The sequence below is a fragment of the Mastigoproctus giganteus genome, chromosome 6 (assembly GCF_048544385.1).
Source record: "Mastigoproctus giganteus isolate SK-2022 chromosome 6, ASM4854438v1, whole genome shotgun sequence".
Classification (NCBI taxonomy): Eukaryota; Metazoa; Arthropoda; class Arachnida; order Uropygi; family Thelyphonidae; genus Mastigoproctus; species Mastigoproctus giganteus.
In genome coordinates this window covers 178,904,340-178,922,844 of record NC_143580.1, presented here as the reverse complement: position 1 = coordinate 178,922,844, position 18,505 = coordinate 178,904,340, and the positions used below count along the sequence as shown (strand labels likewise).

The window sequence follows — 18,505 nt, the reverse complement described above, 5'->3', positions numbered from 1 at the left end:
GTGTATCCCCTATTCACAAAAGGGAATCAGAGTAAAGTGAGCAATTAGGGATCTGTAAGCGTGACTTCTGTTCCAGGAAAAATAATGGAGTCAATGGTTAAAGTAGTAATGCAGGATTATCTTATCAGGAATGCACTTATATTGCAATCACAGCATGGACTTGTTAATGGGAGATCTTGTCTAGCTAATCTGATTAGCTATTATAATACAATAACAAAAGGGACTGGATGTAAAAAATAATTTTATCATATACTCTGATTTCAGTAGAAGTAATAAGAGTAACTGTTCCACATAAGATTGTTGTACAAATTGGAGCAGTGTGGCATCAGGGATAAGTTAATTGCTATAGACAAAGGGATGGAGTGGAAGAAGACACAGAGTGGTTATTAATGGGCACTGCTCTTGAACTAATGTTATTAGCAGAGTCCCTCATTTGGTGCTGAGCCTCCGCATACACACTACTCGTACTCCCTCCAGTCACTCTCTGGCAGAGTAGAGGTAGCAAGATTATACACTAGCCTGATCCGGAAGCTTCCTAGAGAGTTACGAATAGGTTCGGTCCGGTGTACTAACTAGCGGCAGGCCTGCGTACACCGTTTTAGAGCTGTACCCTCGAAATGTAAGGAAGATTCGATCTCACCACAATGTTCATCATAACCTCAAAAGTCATCAATCATACTGCATGATGGAAGAGATGGGGAGGGTTACCGGAACTTAGCTCTGGAGACTAAACATGGGTTCCACCACTTCAAGCCTCTAATAAGCAAAGTGATGGTACTGCACCGGTTGATGAGTCATCTACCACCTAGTACTGCCTGGTAACACAGAGGGATGGCATTCCTCCATGTGGTGTGGGCGCCACACCTCAACCCCTGCTTACGTTGGTTCACACATGGGTTCACACTCTGTGTGCTTGTGCAAGTTATACCCAGGATTACTAACAGTCCCACCATTTAGGCCTGAACCTTGAACAGTATTTCTTATTTGGAATGAAAAGCCTAGTAGCCTCCAAGATTATAACCTTGAAAGTTTCCCATTTAGAATTCAACATGGGTAACATCATCAGTTGGTCCCACTGTACAGAATTTAAAAACTGTCTCAGACCTCTGCAGTCACCTTTACGAAAGCAAAAGCCTTTCCCTTTAGCCTTGATGGTAGTTACTTCTTTAAGTAATTCCCATATCAGTACATTGTGATCACTGTCACAAATCTAGGTACCGCTGCGATTGCAGCGGTACCTAGATCGTCTACAGATTGTGCAACTATACAGTGCGAAAAAAACTAAGCATTAGCCTTCATTACGACACAAAGTGCAAGTTTCTATCTAGCATAGTTTTTAAGTTATACTTTTTCTTAATCAGGGAAAGACCCTGTATTACTCACCCTGTATTACTTCCAGCAAACAAATGAAGAAAAATATGATATTTCACTCCATGTTGGCAAAAATAAATTTCAACTGTTTTCTTACCTGTTTTGGAAGTGGTGACTCACTATCTTGTAACAGAGAAAGCCTTTTCTCCTTTTGGATAGAAACATCTTGTTTTTGAACCAAATGTGTTACTTGTGCGTTTCCCTGGCTAACTCCAGATTCACAATGGATGACTTCTCTTGATTTGCTGTTTCCCAAACTGTGTTTACCCCTTTCACTGGTAACTGGAATTTTTGCATAAAGATCTGCAATCGAGTTATTAACCATGTTTGTATCCTACAAAATATATTTGGACATTAAGATCTCACAGGTGATAATATAAAACTCTATCCTAAAGAAATTACCTTTTATTATTTGCATTAAAGCTCAAGTGAAAGCCACAAAATTATTCCAATGGGTAGTCTACTAATAACTTGGGCTGAGTTATTGGAATAAGTGCTTAGGTAGCTAAAGGCATCAGTATATAAAGTCTGTAGGTTATGAATTCTATGGTTTATTTGCATATTCTGTGGGATGAAAAAGCAGTGTTTACAGGAAAAAATATTGTGCAATCCCTTGGCCAAATCAGTCATGGTGTCTAGGGTTAAAAAACAGAAGCCTCTTCAGTTTGGATGCGGATAATCCTGGGCTTTACTCCATAATGTATTTACTATGAAGCTATTATTAGGTGGGTATATCACAATTTATAATCAAATAATATGCTACAAGATTTCCCTCTTATTTATAACAAAATAAAATACTGCAAAATCACTATTTCATTACTTCAAAACATTGAAATAAACCAAAATAAAGAAACTAATGGAGTCAGTGAGTTAACTTACAATTTAGACATAAAAGATAAAAAATGGGTAAACTGCAGTCATCAATATACAGCAGGATTGAAGCCTCCTCAATGGTTGATGTTGAGGGAAATGAACCATAATCTGCATTGCTGGTCCACTGTGGATTGGCAGTTCAACTGTATTTAGCAGTCAGGGGCTTGAACCCCGATCTACTCAAAAAGTGGGTCCTACAGCACTCCCACTCATGACCACTTGGATAAGAAAAAAAAAAAAAAAAAATGCTGAAAACTTTTTTATTTGTCTGTGTTCAGTTAATGCAGACTATTATCAACAAAAATAGACTGCCAAGAAGAAATTACAAATGATGTAAGTGTGAAAAAACTCAAAATACTTGCTGAGATGATCTGCTAAAACTTACAGTTCATCCTAATTTATAATGATGGTTTATGAAGAGGTAAAAATAGCCTGCATAGTATTAAGTACATTATATGCTAATGCAACAATTCAATAAGGCCACATCTTGAGTATTGCATACAGGTCTGGAAGCCTCATTTTTGGAAGGACATAGATCTGTTGGAACAGGCGCAGAGAAGGACAACAATACTGGTGAAAAAAACCGAAGGGTGGACTTACCAAGAAAGACTTCAGTTTTGAAAACTGTAACTTCTAGAGACTAGGTAATTGTGAGACAAACTGATTGAGGTATTTAAGGCTTTGAATGGATTGAGCAAGCTCAATGATGGCATTCTTTCTCTTGCTCAGACTAACATGCAAGGGAGCATAATTTCAAATTGAGGAAGGGTGGTTGCAGGAATAGATGTGTGGAGGTTTTCCTTCAGCTAGTGGGTGGTTGATTATTGGAACAAACTTCTATCTGTTAGCATTAGTAGAAGCATGTGATGCAAGAAAGCAAGCTTATACAGCATCAGCCAAAAAAAAAAAAAAAAAAAAAAAAATCTCATTTCACTCATCCATTCGTTTAATTCTGCCTTGAATTTATTTAAGCTATTAGCTTCCACAACAACAACAGATGGAAGTTTGTTCCAGCAATCAACTACCCACTATCTAAAGGCAAATTTCCACACATCTATTCTACAACTGACTTTCTTCAATTTGAATTTATGCCCCCTCAGGTTCGTAATCTGAGCAAGCAGAAGAATCCCATCAGCATTGAGCCTCCTCAAACTATTCAAGGCCTTATATACCTCAATCAGATCAATTCACAGGTGCCTAGTCTCCAGACACTGCAATTTACAGAACTTAAGCCTTTCTTGGTAAGAGGACCCCATTCGTTTCCCTCACCAATCTTGGTGCCCTTCTCTGTACTTGTTCCAGCAACTCTACATCTTTCCTAAAACGAGGCCTAAAGACCTGTATGCATTACTCAAGGTGTGGCCTGATCACTGACTTATACAAGGGGGACAATCACCTCCTTATCCCTGCTTGCAAAATTACTATGTATCATTGACAAGACCCCATGACCTACTGAACTGCTCTGAAAACTTCACATCTGACTGCACAATTACCCCCAGGTCATTTTCATTCTACACTGCCCTGAGTGTAGCACCACACAGTTGGAACATTTCTCTGGGATTACTGCTACCCATATGCAGTACTCTGCATCAGTCAATGTAAAACTTTAGTTGCCACTTCTCGGCCCATCTGTCCACCAACTTTTCTAGATCCTGCAAGATTGAACAGCATGAACAGCATGAATCCTGTCATTAACAACCCTGCCAACCTTCATATCATCTGCAAACTTAGGCAATAAGCCTGACATACCTTCATCAATATAATTGATAAATGTACAAAACAACAATGGGTCTAACAACGAAATTAATAACATTAGTTATTAATAACAATGGTCCATGAACAGCAGTGTCCATTGACTACCACTCTGTCTTCTCCCACTCAACCAATGTGCAACAGTACCAAAAGCTTTCCTGCAATCCAAGTATATGATATCAAAATTATTTTTTGCATCCAGTTCCTTTGTGACCACATCGCAGTATCCAATCAAACTGGCCTAAAGCCTTCCCCCTAACAAACCCATGCTGTCTCTGAATTATTACTGCAATCTTGTCTAAATGATCCCAATGCTTCTTTAACCAGTGAATCCATTATTTTTCCCACAACAGAAGTAAAACTAACAGGTCTGAAATTATTTGTGTCACCATTTGTGAATTGGGGATACATTTGCCAACTCCAGTCCATGGGGATCTCCCTTGAGTCCAAGGATGCTCTCATAATTATGGATAAGGGTTTGCTTATTTCCTTTGCCGCCTCCTTTAATATAACTGGATAGATCCCATCCACCCCAGGTGCCTTTCTTATCTTTATCTTCAACAATTTCTCCTCCACTTTGCTCTCAGTTATTACAAAATCATCTAGCTCCCTGTTAGAGTTTAATAAGCTTCTGTCCTCCACTACCCTACAGACATGTGTGAATGTAAAAATCAAAATACCCATTCAGTTTGTCAGCTATCTGAACAGGATCATCAACAGTTGAACCATCGATATCAAGTGGACTAACCTGATTCATCCCCTTCCTTCTAGAGTTTATATAAGTAAAGAAGTCTTTGCTGTTTTTCTTTTCATCCTTTGCAATGATTTCATGTAATCTGCCTTCATTTGGTCTAATCTCCTTTGTGACTTGTTTACAGACTTTATAGACTTATATCTACCATAGGCTTCTGTGTGGTATGATAATTTATAGGCATCCCATGAATTTTTCTTCTCTGCCACAAGTCTCATTAGTTGCTGTGGAACTGGGTAATTGGAATAAGTTCAAGGAAGAACTAGATAAATTATTGGCAGGATGGACAGGTAATGTGAGAGGATGTTTTTTTCTCTTTTTTTGAAGCTTGCTTTCTTGTATTATATGTCGCTACTACTAATAATGAACACTTTTTTCAAGAAAAGGGTGAACAGAAAGTGGACATGGAAGAGTCCAAATGGATTAACAACTAATGAAATCGACTTCATCCTCACTAACAGAAGATATATTGTGAATGATGTTACCGTCCTGAATAAGGTAAATGTTGGAAGTGATCACAGAATGGTAAGATGTACACTTGATATAGATGTAGGAAAGGAAAGGAAAAAACTGACTCGAGTAAATAATACAAAAGGTCTTTGAAATAGCAGAGGAGGAGAAAAAGCAGTATGTACTGGAACTTAAGAACAAGTTTGAGCTTTTACAGACTTCTCAGGACCAAGAATATGGACGAGGAATATTACAACTTTCTGAAAGTGATAAAGCCCAAGAAACCTATAGGGAAACAGAAATCCAAAGAAGAAAAAATTAGTCAAGAAACACTTGTCATGATGAACCAAAGATGACAAATGAAGAGCAAGAAAAACACTGACAGGGAGAAAATTGAGTATACTGAGTTATGCAAAGCCATTAGAAAGAGACTCAGAGAGGACATAAGAAGATTTAACACAAGAAAAGTAGAACAAGCATTAAGGGAAAACAAAGGATTTAAATCAGCAGCCATGAGCAGTAATACAGGAAGACAAATGATACTGAAACTGAAGAATAGCGATGGTGTACTTATAAACAGCAGAGAAGGCATAATTCAAATAGCAGAAGACTACTATAGAGAATTATACAAGGAGCGAGGGAATGATACCAGCAGTGGGGAAGATGGATTGCAAAGTAGCAACACATACGACATACCCGATATTCTTCCCGATGAGGTAGAACATGCATTGAAGAAAATGAAGAATCGGAAAGCCCCGGGGGAAGATGAAGTTACTGTAGAGTTGTTAAAATTGGGAGGAAGAGACATAACACAAAAACTGGCAAGGCTCTTCACAAAGTGCATTAGAAAAGATGTGATGCCTAAGCAGTGGAATAATGCAATCATAGTTTTGCTGCATAAGAAAGGAGATAAATCAGAAATTGGAAATTATAAACCAATTAGCTTGTTATCCCATATCTACAAGTTGTTCACAAGGGTCATTACTAACAGATTAGAAAGAATACTTGATGAGAATCAACCGAAAGAGCAAGCTGGCTTTAGGACAGGATTCTCAACTATGGATCACCTTCACGTAATATCACAGATAATGGAGAAAGCAAATGAATATAAAACACCATTGTGCCTGGCATTTGTGGATTATGAAAAGGAATTTGACTCCATACAGCATAAGGCAATGTTTCGGGCACTGGAAAGACAAGGCATAGATACTCCATATATTATGATTTTGAAGAAAATATATGAGAGTGCTACATCCTTTATTAGACTAGACAAAGACAGTAGGAAATTTAAAATTGAGAAAGGAGTTCGACAAGGAGACACAATATCTCCGAAGCTGTTTACTGCTGCCCTTGAGGAAGCTTTCAGAAGATTAGACTGGTCGCAGAAAGGAGTCAATGTGAACGGAGAGTACCTAAACCATTTACGATTTGCAGATGACATTGTGTCATAAGCCACGATCCCAAAGAATTAGAGGAAAATCTTAATCAGTTATGCACAGTTAGTAAGGATTTTGGACTAAAGATGAATATGGCTAAAACAAAAGTAATGATGAACAAGTATGCCACGGAAAGGGAAATAATGATTGAAGGAGCAGTAATTGAAAAGGTGGAGTCATATACTTATCTGGGACAAGTTATTAGCTGTAATAATGATAAATGGCTGGAAGTCAAGAGAAGAATAAATTTTGGATGGATAGCATTCAGGAAATATAGTTACATACTGAAGAGCAATATCCCAGTTTGTCTGAAACGTAAAATAATGAATCAATGTATACTCCCCACCATGACTTATGGAAGTGAAACTTGGGCACTCACCAAAAGAATGGAAGAGAAGCTAAGAACTACACAGCGAAGAATGGAACGAATTATATTGGGAATCAGACTGTTAGATAAGAAGAGAAACACATGGATTAGGCAGCAAACTCAAGTAAAGGACATTCTTATCAAAACTAAAGAACTAAAATGGTCTTGGGCAGGACACATAGCTCGAAGACATGATGACAGATGGACTAAGAAAATAACAGAATGGTACCCAAGAGGAGCTAGAAGAAAACCTGGAAGACAAAGGCGGAGATCGATAGATGAAATTCATGAGTTTTTGAGTAGTAAATGGATGGCCAGTGCTCAAAACAGAAGGAACTGGAAAGTTGCTGGAGAGGCCTTCATCCTGCAGTGGATTGAAAATGGCTGATGATGATGACTACTAATAATAATAACTTCCCTAAGCAATCGGCCTCAACTACTCATGGAGGTAACATATTCCATTAATTAACAGCTCAGCAACTTAAAGAAAACTTCCCACAATCCTTTCTAATCCTCTTTCCATATAATCAACATTTATGGTCACTAGTTCTGGAATCATTTACAACAGTGAAAATTTTGTCTTCATTTATTTTCAAAATGTCCAGAACTTTTCTCATATGGGTACCCCTTCTCACCAAGCAGGATGCTCATCCTACGACTCCCAAAACACTGGTTTCTTCTACTGTTTTTGATTCAAACCCACTAAGTATAATAAGTTATTTTCAGGATACTATTCCCCAAATGGAAGACCTTCACTTTGCTGTATTAAAATATAGCTGCCACTTTTCTGACCGTCCCTGAAGTCTATCCAAGTCAACCTGAAGGAAAGCTATTTGGGAATGATCATTAACAACTTTGTGTTTTTCTCGCAATCTTCACATCTGCAAATTTTGACATCACACCCTCTTTCTATTTGTCAATGTCACTTATGAAACAAAAGTGGTCCCAGAATCCAAAAGCTATCCTTGAGGGGGAATCCCAATGCTAATGTTAATCCAATCCACAGAGTAACCATTTATCATAACCCTCTGCCTACAGCCATCCTGTGATCAATCTTAGAATCTTACTTGTGATTCCAATATGTTCCAGCTTATATACTAACTGAATCATTATACATTGACTGAGTCAACTGCTTTGCTAAATTACAAATAAACAATGTCAAAACTTATTTCCTACATTCAGCTCATGGGCAAGTGTGTCAAAACACCTAACCAAATATAATTAATTAAATGTGATTTTTTCCTAACAAAACCGTGTTTGTGTAACTTGTACCTGCACATTTTAATGCTGTCTCAATGATTTTCCCTACCACTGAAGTCAGAGTAGCCAGCCTATAGTTACCCATTTTGCCTTTGCAAATGTCTACATTGATGTACTGGCATTTCTCTAATAAATCTCTCCCAAGTCCCTAATAAATCTCTCCCAAGTCCCTAATAAATCTCTCCCAAGTCGCTAATAAATCTCTAATAAATCTCTCCCAAGTCCCTAATAAATCTCTCCCGAGTCCAATGATGTCATATAATTAATCTTAAAGATTTGATGCACTCTTTTGTTACCGCCATCAAAATTACTAAGTATATACCATCAACCCTAGGAGGCTTACTTGCCTTTAGGCTGGAAAGTTCTAATAAACAACAATCTTCTGTAATTTCAATAGTACTAATTTCATACAACTCTGCCTTCATATACTGCTCAGTTGCACAGCCTGTCCTTACTGCGGACAGGGGGAGATTCTTTTGTCTGTAAAGACTGATATTAAGTCAGCTGGGTTATCTAAACCTTTTCCACACTCATTATGCAAGGGTCTGTTCTGATTCATCATCCTCTTCATCATATTTACATACATGAAAAACTCCTTGTCTCCATTCTTTGCCCTCTTAGCCACTAATTTCTCATATTGAGCCATTGCCAACTTCACATTTTCTGTGCTACCTGATTAACTTGTAACTGTCATAGGCTTCAGTACTTTTCATTGCTCTGTAACTGTCTCACACCATCTTTTTATGCTATATTAGACTGGCTAACATTGTATCTATCCATCTCAGTATCCTTCTCATGTTATATTTTCTAAATGGTAATATGCATTCATATCTTCTGTGATTATTGCTTTAAAGATATTCCATAATTCTAATGTACTCACCCTCCTTGTGCTAACTGCCCAGTTGAGAGAGGCTATGCAGCATCTTAAACTGTCAGTCCCCGTTCCTGAAATTAAAACCAAGCATTTAACTTTAACAACCGGCCGTCTCTTTCTTCATCTCAATGAAGAAAGAGACGGCTCAAGCATGCTCAATGCTGATGGGATTCTTCCTCTAGCTCAGAAAAATCACCTGAGAGGGCATAAATTCAAATTGAGGAAAGACAGATGTAGGATAGACGTGCGGAAATTTGCCTTTAGCCAGCGGGTGGTTGGTTGGTGGAACAGACTTCCATCCCTTGTGGTGGAGGTTGATAGCCTAAATAAGTTTAAGGCTCAGCTGGACAGGTATTTTGAACGAACAGAGGGGTGAAGTAGCAGTGGGTTTTTTTTTTTTTTTTGGCTGATGCTGCATTAGCTTGCTTTCTTGCATCAAATGACTCTACTAATGCTATTATCTAGATGTTCTAGGGGAAAAGACGTTTCACGTGAGCGGGTAGCTAATATCAGGGAAAAGAGCCTAAAAAACTTCAAGGGTTGTGTGAGGGTTGTTAAATATACAAGAACAGTAAATCTTAATTGTTTATACAGTAACGTTAGAAGTGTCGTCAATAAAATGAGCGAATTCGAACTGCTGGTTAAAACAAGTAACGCGGACATAATAGGGTTTACAGAGACGTGGTGCCACCCGGAAATTGGGGATGATGAGTTCCGGTACGGCTTGTATAATGTATTTAGGAAAGATACAGTAGATAGAAGGGGTGGTGGGGTATTGCTTCTTATCAGAAGCAGCCTGAGTGCGATGATAGCTTTCCCGGATTCAGACATTTCACATGCTAGTATAGAGTCTGTATGGTGTGAGATAGTTGGAAACAAAGGTATAATGCGAGCAGGAGTAATCTACAGACCAGGTGATTGTGAAGATTATGACAAAAGCCTCTACATGCAAATGGAATGGGCAAGTAAGCGTCAATTCCTTATTATGGGTGATTTCAATTTGCCTCTAACTGATTGGAGTAAATGGGAAGGAAACTCGACATGGGGAACAAAATTTTTAAATCAACTAGATGACTGTTATTTCTATCAACATGTCAGGGAAAGTACTAGAGAAAAGAATATCCTAGACCTCATCATCACATATGAATCAGATGACATAACAGGGCTGACAGTAGAGGAATCAGTAGCAGGAAGTGATCACGGAGTTCTATGGTGGATGATGACGAGAGAGGTAGCAGAAGTAAAAGGCAAAGGAATGGGTTTTAATTTCAGAAAAGGAAATTACGATGCCTTAAGGTACTATTAACCCTTAAGGTACTATTAAGGTACGATGCCATGGCCTCTATTAACTGGGTAGATATCGCGCTGAGAATGAATACAATTGAACTGTGGTACGCTTTTAAAACATTAATCACAGATGCCTTGAATGCGTATATACCATTAAAAAAATACTCCATGAGAAGGGTTCCAAGTTGGATGAATAGTGAAGTTGCCGCATTACTTGAGCAGAAAAAGGTGGCATGGAAAGGTTACAGAGCAATAAAAAGTACTGAAGCCTATAACAGCTACAAGGTGATGTGTAATAGAGCCACAGAAAAGGTTCGACAGGCAAAGGCAGTTTATGAGAAATCACTAGCAAACAGAGCAAAGAGGGGGGATAAAGAATTCTTCACTTATATAAATACCAAGAAGAGCAGGACAAACCAGATCGAACCTTTACGTAAGGGAAAGGGGATAGTAATAAATACACCAGCTGCCGTTGCAGATGAACTCAACAGTTATTTTGCATCGATATTTACAAATGAAAAGCCTTTTGTGGCAATGGGAAATTGTGGGAGCGAAGTTAAAAAATATGTAATTAATGATATTGAAATTTCGCAAGATTATTTAATGAAAAAACTTTCGAGCCTACAGACCAGTAAGGCTCCTGGAGTTGATGGAATATACCCTATAATCTTAAGAGAGGCGCCAAGCGAGTGCATTGAACCATTGAGGCTAATTATGCGAGCATCACTAGACTCTGGGGAGATTCCCTTGGATTGGAAAAGTGCAAATGTATCTCCCATACATAAGGGTGGCTCTAAAAGTGAAGTTGGAAATTATCGACCTGTCAGTCTGACTTCAGTAGTAGGGAAAATCACGGAGGCAATGATCAAGGGTGGAATTCAGGATCATTTGGATCGAATTGAAATTCTCAAGGATACTCAGCATGGTTTTGTAAAGGGAAAATCATGTTTAAGAAATCTGGTTCGCTATTTCGAAAGGATCACTCACGAGCTGGATTTAGGGAATAATTTCAACATTGTTTATTTAGATTTCAGCAAAGCTTTTGAATCAGTCCTACATGAGCGGTTGCTTTATAAGCTGGAACAGGTTGGAATCACTGGGAAAATCCTTAGCTGGATAGAAGGATGGCTCCAGGGCAGGAGGCAGAGGGTTGTGATAAATGGCTATTCCTCAGATTGGGTTGATGTAAGAAGTGGGGTTCCCCAAGGATCAGTATTAGGACCACTGTTGTTTTTAATTTTCATAAACGACATTGATGAAGGGATAGAAGGTGTGATGTCTAAATTTGCAGATGATGTTAAAATTGGTAGAGTAGTTAATGATCACTGTCAAGCTGAGCTTCTTCAGAGAGACCTAGATAGACTTCAGGAATGGTCAGAAAAATGGGAGCTATGCTTTAATCCAACAAAGTGTAAGGTATTACACCTGGGAAACAGTAATCCCAAAATAACTTATTCACTTGGTGGAGTTCAACTAAACCCATTACTGGAGGAAAGGTACTTGGGTGTTATGATACGGTCAGACATGAAATTCTCTGAGCATTGTAAACAGGTTGCAAGGAAGGCCCATGATGTCCTATCGATGATCTATCGAACTTTTGCAAGTAGAGATAGAGACATGATAATCCCATTATATAAGGCTTATGTTAGACCACACCTGGAATACTGTGTTCAAGTATGGAGACCGCACCTAAAGAAAGACATCGAGCTTCTTGAAAGGGTGCAAAGAAGGGTAACTCGCATGGTGAGATCGGCAAAAGGGCGTCCTTATGAAGAAAGACTTCGAGTATGTGGGTTGCAGAGCTTGAAAACTAGACACCTTAGAGGAGATTTGATTGAAGTGTTTAAGGCTCTGAGAGGCATCAGTAAAATGAATGAGGACCAAATTTTCAAGATTATAAATGATGCTAGAACTAGGGGACATAAATTCAAGTTACGGGGGGGAAATGTTTAGATTGGACTGCAGGAAGTTTTATTTTAGCCAGCGAGTTATAAATTACTGGAATAAGTTGCCTTCACGGGTGGTAGAGGCCGACAGTTTGGGGAAATTCAAAGGTCATCTGGATAGTACTTTCGGGTAAGGGAAGCGCATAGGATGATAGGTTTAATTTCCTTTTTATTTATATTTTATTTTATTTTTTTTTAATTATTATTATTTAGTTATTTATTTCATTTATTTATTTTTTTTTTTGTTTTTATCATTGTTTTGTTCGGATTTTTTTTTTTTTTTTTTTTGGCTGGTGCAGCATAAGCCATAGGCTTTCTTGCACCATGCGGCCGTTACTAATACTATCTTCCAACTTATAACTGCATATTCACTTCCTGATAACGATTCCTATACTATGAAGTCATCTTGTCCTTGGATGATAATTGAGTCTAGAATATTCTTACCCCTAATATTTTCTCTAACGTGGTGATACAAATAATAATTATGTAGTATATTTAAAAATTCTGTCCCCTCAGTGAGCATCTCTCCCACTTGATCCAATCAAAAGGGGGAAATTTGAAATCACTCACATTAAGACATTCACGCTTGCTTTGCCTATTCCATCTGCATGTAAAACAGAATTATGAATGAAACAAAGAAAGTAAATTTCATCCACTTTACTTCTGTGCAATACAACCACATGATATAATGTGTAAAACCTTCATTTATAGAAAAAGAAAGACCTACAAATTCATCATTACATAAATTACTGAATATAAAAATGATGCAATATTCAATTTATTATACACATTTTATTATTTTATTTTAGCAATGCATTTATGCATCACATCAGTGTGTTTGATTTTATAAAGAAGTGACATGGATAACTAAAAATAATGAACAATCTTTTTCGATAGAAATATGGTGGACTTCACATATTTTTAATGCTGATTTAGAATGTGCAGCCTATTTTTATCTAGTGTCTTATTTTTTTCTCAGTTCACAAGATATTTTGTTTTCATGTACTTATCTTGTTGCAGTGATCAGTTTCCAACAGTTTCTAGGCTAAAATGGTGTTCGCAGGCTGGCTGCTAGTTAGTACACCGGATCGAACCTATTGGTAACTCTCTAGGAGGCTTCCGGATCAGTTGGTGTATAATCTTGCTACTTCTACTCTGCCAGATAGTGACTGGAGGGAGTCCGAGTAGTGTGTATGCGGGGAGCATTGTCGAGGCCACGTTATGTCAAGGATCTGGATATATTCTTACCACGTGTACGCCATATCCAAAAATTTCATTACTTCATACAGCATGTCCAACCCACTTTTTCTTACTATTGAATACACCATGAATTGTCAAACTAATAGAGCAAGCTTATCTGCGAAAAGATCTAAACCTCCCAAGCATTTCCTAATTCATTTCACAAATATACGTGGTCTCAATTCTAATCTCAACGATGTCCATTTCCACTTGCAGTCTGCCAAACCCCATGTACTTTTTCTGACAGAATCTCAGTTATCGGTTGATTCAACTACTGCTCATCTCAGATGCCCAAATTATTCGCTGTACGATCCCTTTTGCCTCAAAGGTGGTACTTGTGCATATGTCCTTCCTGATATTCCCTGTCAGAGTCTTGGCAATTTGGAATCTCCTCTCTTTGATCTTCTCTAGCTTAAAATCTCTCTACCTCATTGTGTCAAATTCATCTGTTGTCTCTACCGTTCTCCCAACTCCACTAATCACTTGGAGCTCTTTGACTTCCTCTCTTTGAAACTTGACTTTCTCCAGTCCAACTTTCCTAACAGTGAGGTAATTTTCCTTGGTGATTTTAATGTTCACAACTCCAGCTGGCTTCCGTTTCCTAGTCACACCGACCCAGCAGGTCGAGATGCTAAGGCTTTTGCAATTACTAATGACCAAGCACAGATTGTTCATTAACCTACAAGAATACTGGACAATCCTAATCATACAGCCAATACGCTTGATCTTTTTCTCACAAACAACCCTTCCAAGTACACAGTCGAAGTGAGAGGTCCTTTAGGCACTTCAGATCACAACTTGGTGATTGTCTCTTCTCCAATGGAACCTTTATCTCATGGCTATTCCCAACCTCGTATTGTTTGGCATTACAAGAATGCAAAATGGGATGACCTGCGAGACTTCTTTTCTTCTTTCCCTTGGTTGGATTATTGTTTCAAAACTTCTGATGTCAATGTTTGCTCAGATCATGTCAGTGAAATTATTCTTGCAGGAATGGAATCCTTTATCCCACACTCCACTTTAAAATCTCGTCCTTTATCTAAACCTTGGTTTTCCAATAAATGTGCTAAGGCTGTTCAAGAGAAGAATGTTGCAAAGAAGACTGAGGCTTATGCTGCACCAGCCAAAAAAAAATTCATTCCCGAGTAACCCTGAGAGAGAGAGAGAGAGAGAGAGAGAGAGAGAGAGAGAGAAGTAGAAGGAAATCACCAAGAAAGAGAAGAATGATAATATCCAGCTCAGGACCACTTGTCCCTATTAGACTTAGAAAAGCAAAAAGGTAGAGGGAAAGTAATAGTAAGAGTGGAAAAGGAAAAGAAACAGTGTAGAAGAATGAAAGGGACAGTAACTCCTTCAACTCACACCACTCAAAAACTCAAAACTCCTTGAATAGGTGCTTCCCCAGTGGGGAAGACTTGTTACCTGTTCTTAGAAACTCCGGACATCATCAGGCTCCCCATGGTGCCGTTTCAGGGCTATCTGGCCCTTCTTCGGTGGGCGGATAAGTACCCGAGTGATGCAATGATGGCAAAACAGTTATGAAGTATAACTCCACAATATGAGAGATGCCTGATGGTGTATGATGTATTTAGACTATAAAGCGTTTAGAGCATAAGCCTCAAGCTATGGAAAAGTCTAGACTATGTATAAGTATAGTGCGAAACATCAATAATACATTGCCAAATCTGAATGAACAGAATATTAGCAAAGCGGCGTCGTTTTAAGTTATATCTCATATTGTGAATACCTTCACAACAAGTTGCCATGATATTGCACTACTTCGAATAAGTAACGCTTCACCTGAGGAGAAGACTAATGTTACTTATTCTCAGATGGATACCACCACCCAGACGGGCACTGTTTCGCAGCTATTTGGCCTTTCTTCGGTGGGTGGGTGGGTGGGTACCCGAGTAATGCCGCTTTGCTAATATTCTGTTCATTCAGATTTGGCTATGTATTATTGATGCTTTCGCACTATACTTATACATAGTCTAGACTTTTCCATAGCTTGAGGCTTACGCCCTAAATGCTTTATAGTCAAAAATACATCATACACCATCAGGCATCTCTCATATTGTGGAGTTATACTTCATAACTGTTTTGCCATCACTGCATCACTCGGGTACCTACCCACTCACCAAAAAAGGGCCAAATAGCCCTGAAACGGTGCCATCTGGGTGGTGGTATCCATCTGAGAATAAGTAACATTAGTCTTCTCCTCGGGAGAAGAGTTACTTATTCGAAGTAATGCAATATCATGACAACTCGTGAAGGTATTTACAATATGAGATATAACTTAAAACAATGCCGCTTTGCTAATATTCTGTTCATTCAGATTTGGCTATGTATTATTGATGAGAGGGGAGAACGAGAGTAGACTTGTGCAGAAGAAGTTTTTACTGCTCCTGGAATAGAGAAGTTTTTTCTGTTTTATTAGCTTAAATTGGCATATTAACTTACTTTCTAGAGTAGCTTTATATTCCTAGTTACGATACTTAGTTTAAGTTTAACTTAGATAGAGATTTTGTAAGTATTACTTAGTATCGGTAAGGGTATCAAATCCACGTGTTACAAGTTGCAGCTCCGCTGAACGAGAAGTTATTTAGCCGCTTTATTGACCAATTGTTATATTAAATTATTTTCTATAAGTACCTTATAGACCTAGTCAGGATCCGTAGTTTATTCTGAATTGAGACAGCGAGATTTGGAAGTTAATTAATAATTAAGTGTCCATAGATTATGTAATATTGTCAATTAATCAGTAAAATCTATTAAACTTCACTGTCAATTGAATTGTACTTTTTAACTAAATACGTATATAACGACTTAGATTACAAACATAACATAATTAATTAATACATAACTTGAAACGGAAGTTATATAAACGGAACTCGTAGATAATACTCAATACTGAAAAATATATATAGCATTATAACTGTGTTGAGATTCAAGTTTAGGGTTATAATTTTGTACTGAAATTGAAATTATATTGAAATTAAATCAAAATCATGACTCAGACCAGAGCAACAAAGCAAAAGACTACAACTAATGGGAGTGCTATGGCTCAGGGGAGAACTGAGGGGCGCAGTTGCCCTCTGAATCACAGCCTTTTAAAATGCACTGCTTGCTTGATGTTTGTGGAGCAATCGGGTACGGAACATTATATTGCCATGGGGGGTGTCTTTGTATGTGCGCGATGTAAGGAGTGTAAGGAAATCAGACGACAACTCAGCATTGTTATGGGCCTATATGAGAGCTTGAAGGACAGGGTGGATGCCCTCGAAGGATCTAAATTGAGGGTCCCATCAATGCCAGAGCTTGCACTTGGACATCACGCCACACAGCGGCAACCCCCATGGCAGAATGTTAAACGGAACTAGTAGTTACTGGTGACTCTATTTTCAGGGAAACAGGGAACATGCTTTGTAAAAACAATAGGTGGAAAACCAGGGTATGTCAGCCAGGGGCAAAGGTTGATGATGTAGAGCGGATATCATCTTTTAAGGGCTCAAAAGGTGATATAGTTGTACATGTTGGCACCAATGATATTAAGAGTAGGAGACCGGCGGAATTACTTAACAAGTACAGGTCACTGTTGAAAAAAAAAAACCCTGAATTAGGGTTGAATTTGAAAGTGTCTGCAATTCATACACGATAGGAGGAAGTATATAATGGGAGCCTTGTCGATCAATTCGGCCCTGGAAAGACTGGGCAAGGCTCAAGGGCAGAATTTTTTTTCAGCCTGATCTGTACTTGTTAACAGGAGAGACTGATTCTACGGGGATGGGATACACTTAAATAGAAAGGATGCAAAAATATTTGCTGATGATATCGAGGCAGTATTAGGTGGGTCAGAAAACTGCTAGCTTGGGGAAATAAAACGACTAATGGATTAACAGCAGTCACTGGCAGAGGTGAAAGTGATTTTTGCACTGCTTCTATTGGAATGAGCAGCAGCCTGGAAAACAAGAAGCAGGATATTTCAGAGACTGCTTAGAGTCATTGCGTTACAAGTAAACACATGGTTTCTGTCAGGGTAGCTAAGAATAGGAACAGGTGCATATATACTTGCGTGTACACCAATGCTAGGAGTTTGTTAAATAAATCTGATGAATTTCAGGTATTGCTCAAAACATCAAAGGCAGATATTGTTGGGATATCAGAGACGTGGTATCACACAGATATAAGGAATGCAGAACTGTAATTTGGGGAGTACAATGTATACAGAAAGGATAGACAGGACAGGACAGGAAGGGAGGATGGGGTTATGCTATTAGTTAAGAAACACAAAATCCAAGGAAGTGAAGCCAATTGACATGGCTGGACAGTGCAGTGTCGAGTCAGTTTTGTGTGGCATAAGCAGTGGGAGATCAAAATTGAGAGTAGGAGTGTGCTATAGGCCTAATGACTCTGATGAGTATAATAAAAAACTGTACAGGGAAATAGAGTGGGTCAGTAAATTAGAGAGTCTTATAATGGGGGATTTTAATTTCCCAGATATTGACTGGGATTTGTGGATTGGTCACTCACACACTAGCAAGGCTTTTGTAGATTTATTGGATGATTGTTTTCTACATCAGCATGTTAGGGAGGCAATTAGAGGGAGCAATACTCTTGATCTGATTATCAGTAGTGATTCTTCATGCATTAAGAATCTGCAGATAAAGGGAATGGTTTTTGCTTTCGCAAAGGCGACTACGGAGGTGTGAGACAGTATTTAAATTCTATACAGTGGGACCAACTGATGATGTTACCAACAGCAAATTCAAAATGGGAAGCATTCAAAGAACTTATCTTGGAAGCTACTAGGCTTTACATACCAACTAAGAAATATTGTTCAAGGTTTAGGCCTATATGGATGTCAGATGAACTAATGAGACATATGGCAGAGAAGAAAAA

At 38.4% G+C, this 18,505-nt stretch overlaps 1 protein-coding gene across 1 annotated transcript in view; it reads right to left on the bottom strand.

The window, feature by feature from the left end:
- smid (nuclear valosin-containing protein-like smid) overlaps positions 1–18,505 on the bottom strand; it is a 402,569-nt gene that overhangs the window by 350,300 nt on the left and 33,764 nt on the right. The window contains exon 4 of the mRNA XM_090375537.1: positions 1,469–1,705. Within this exon, the coding sequence (XP_090231663.1) occupies positions 1,469–1,705 (237 nt within the window). The remainder of the gene's footprint in view (positions 1–1,468; positions 1,706–18,505) is intronic.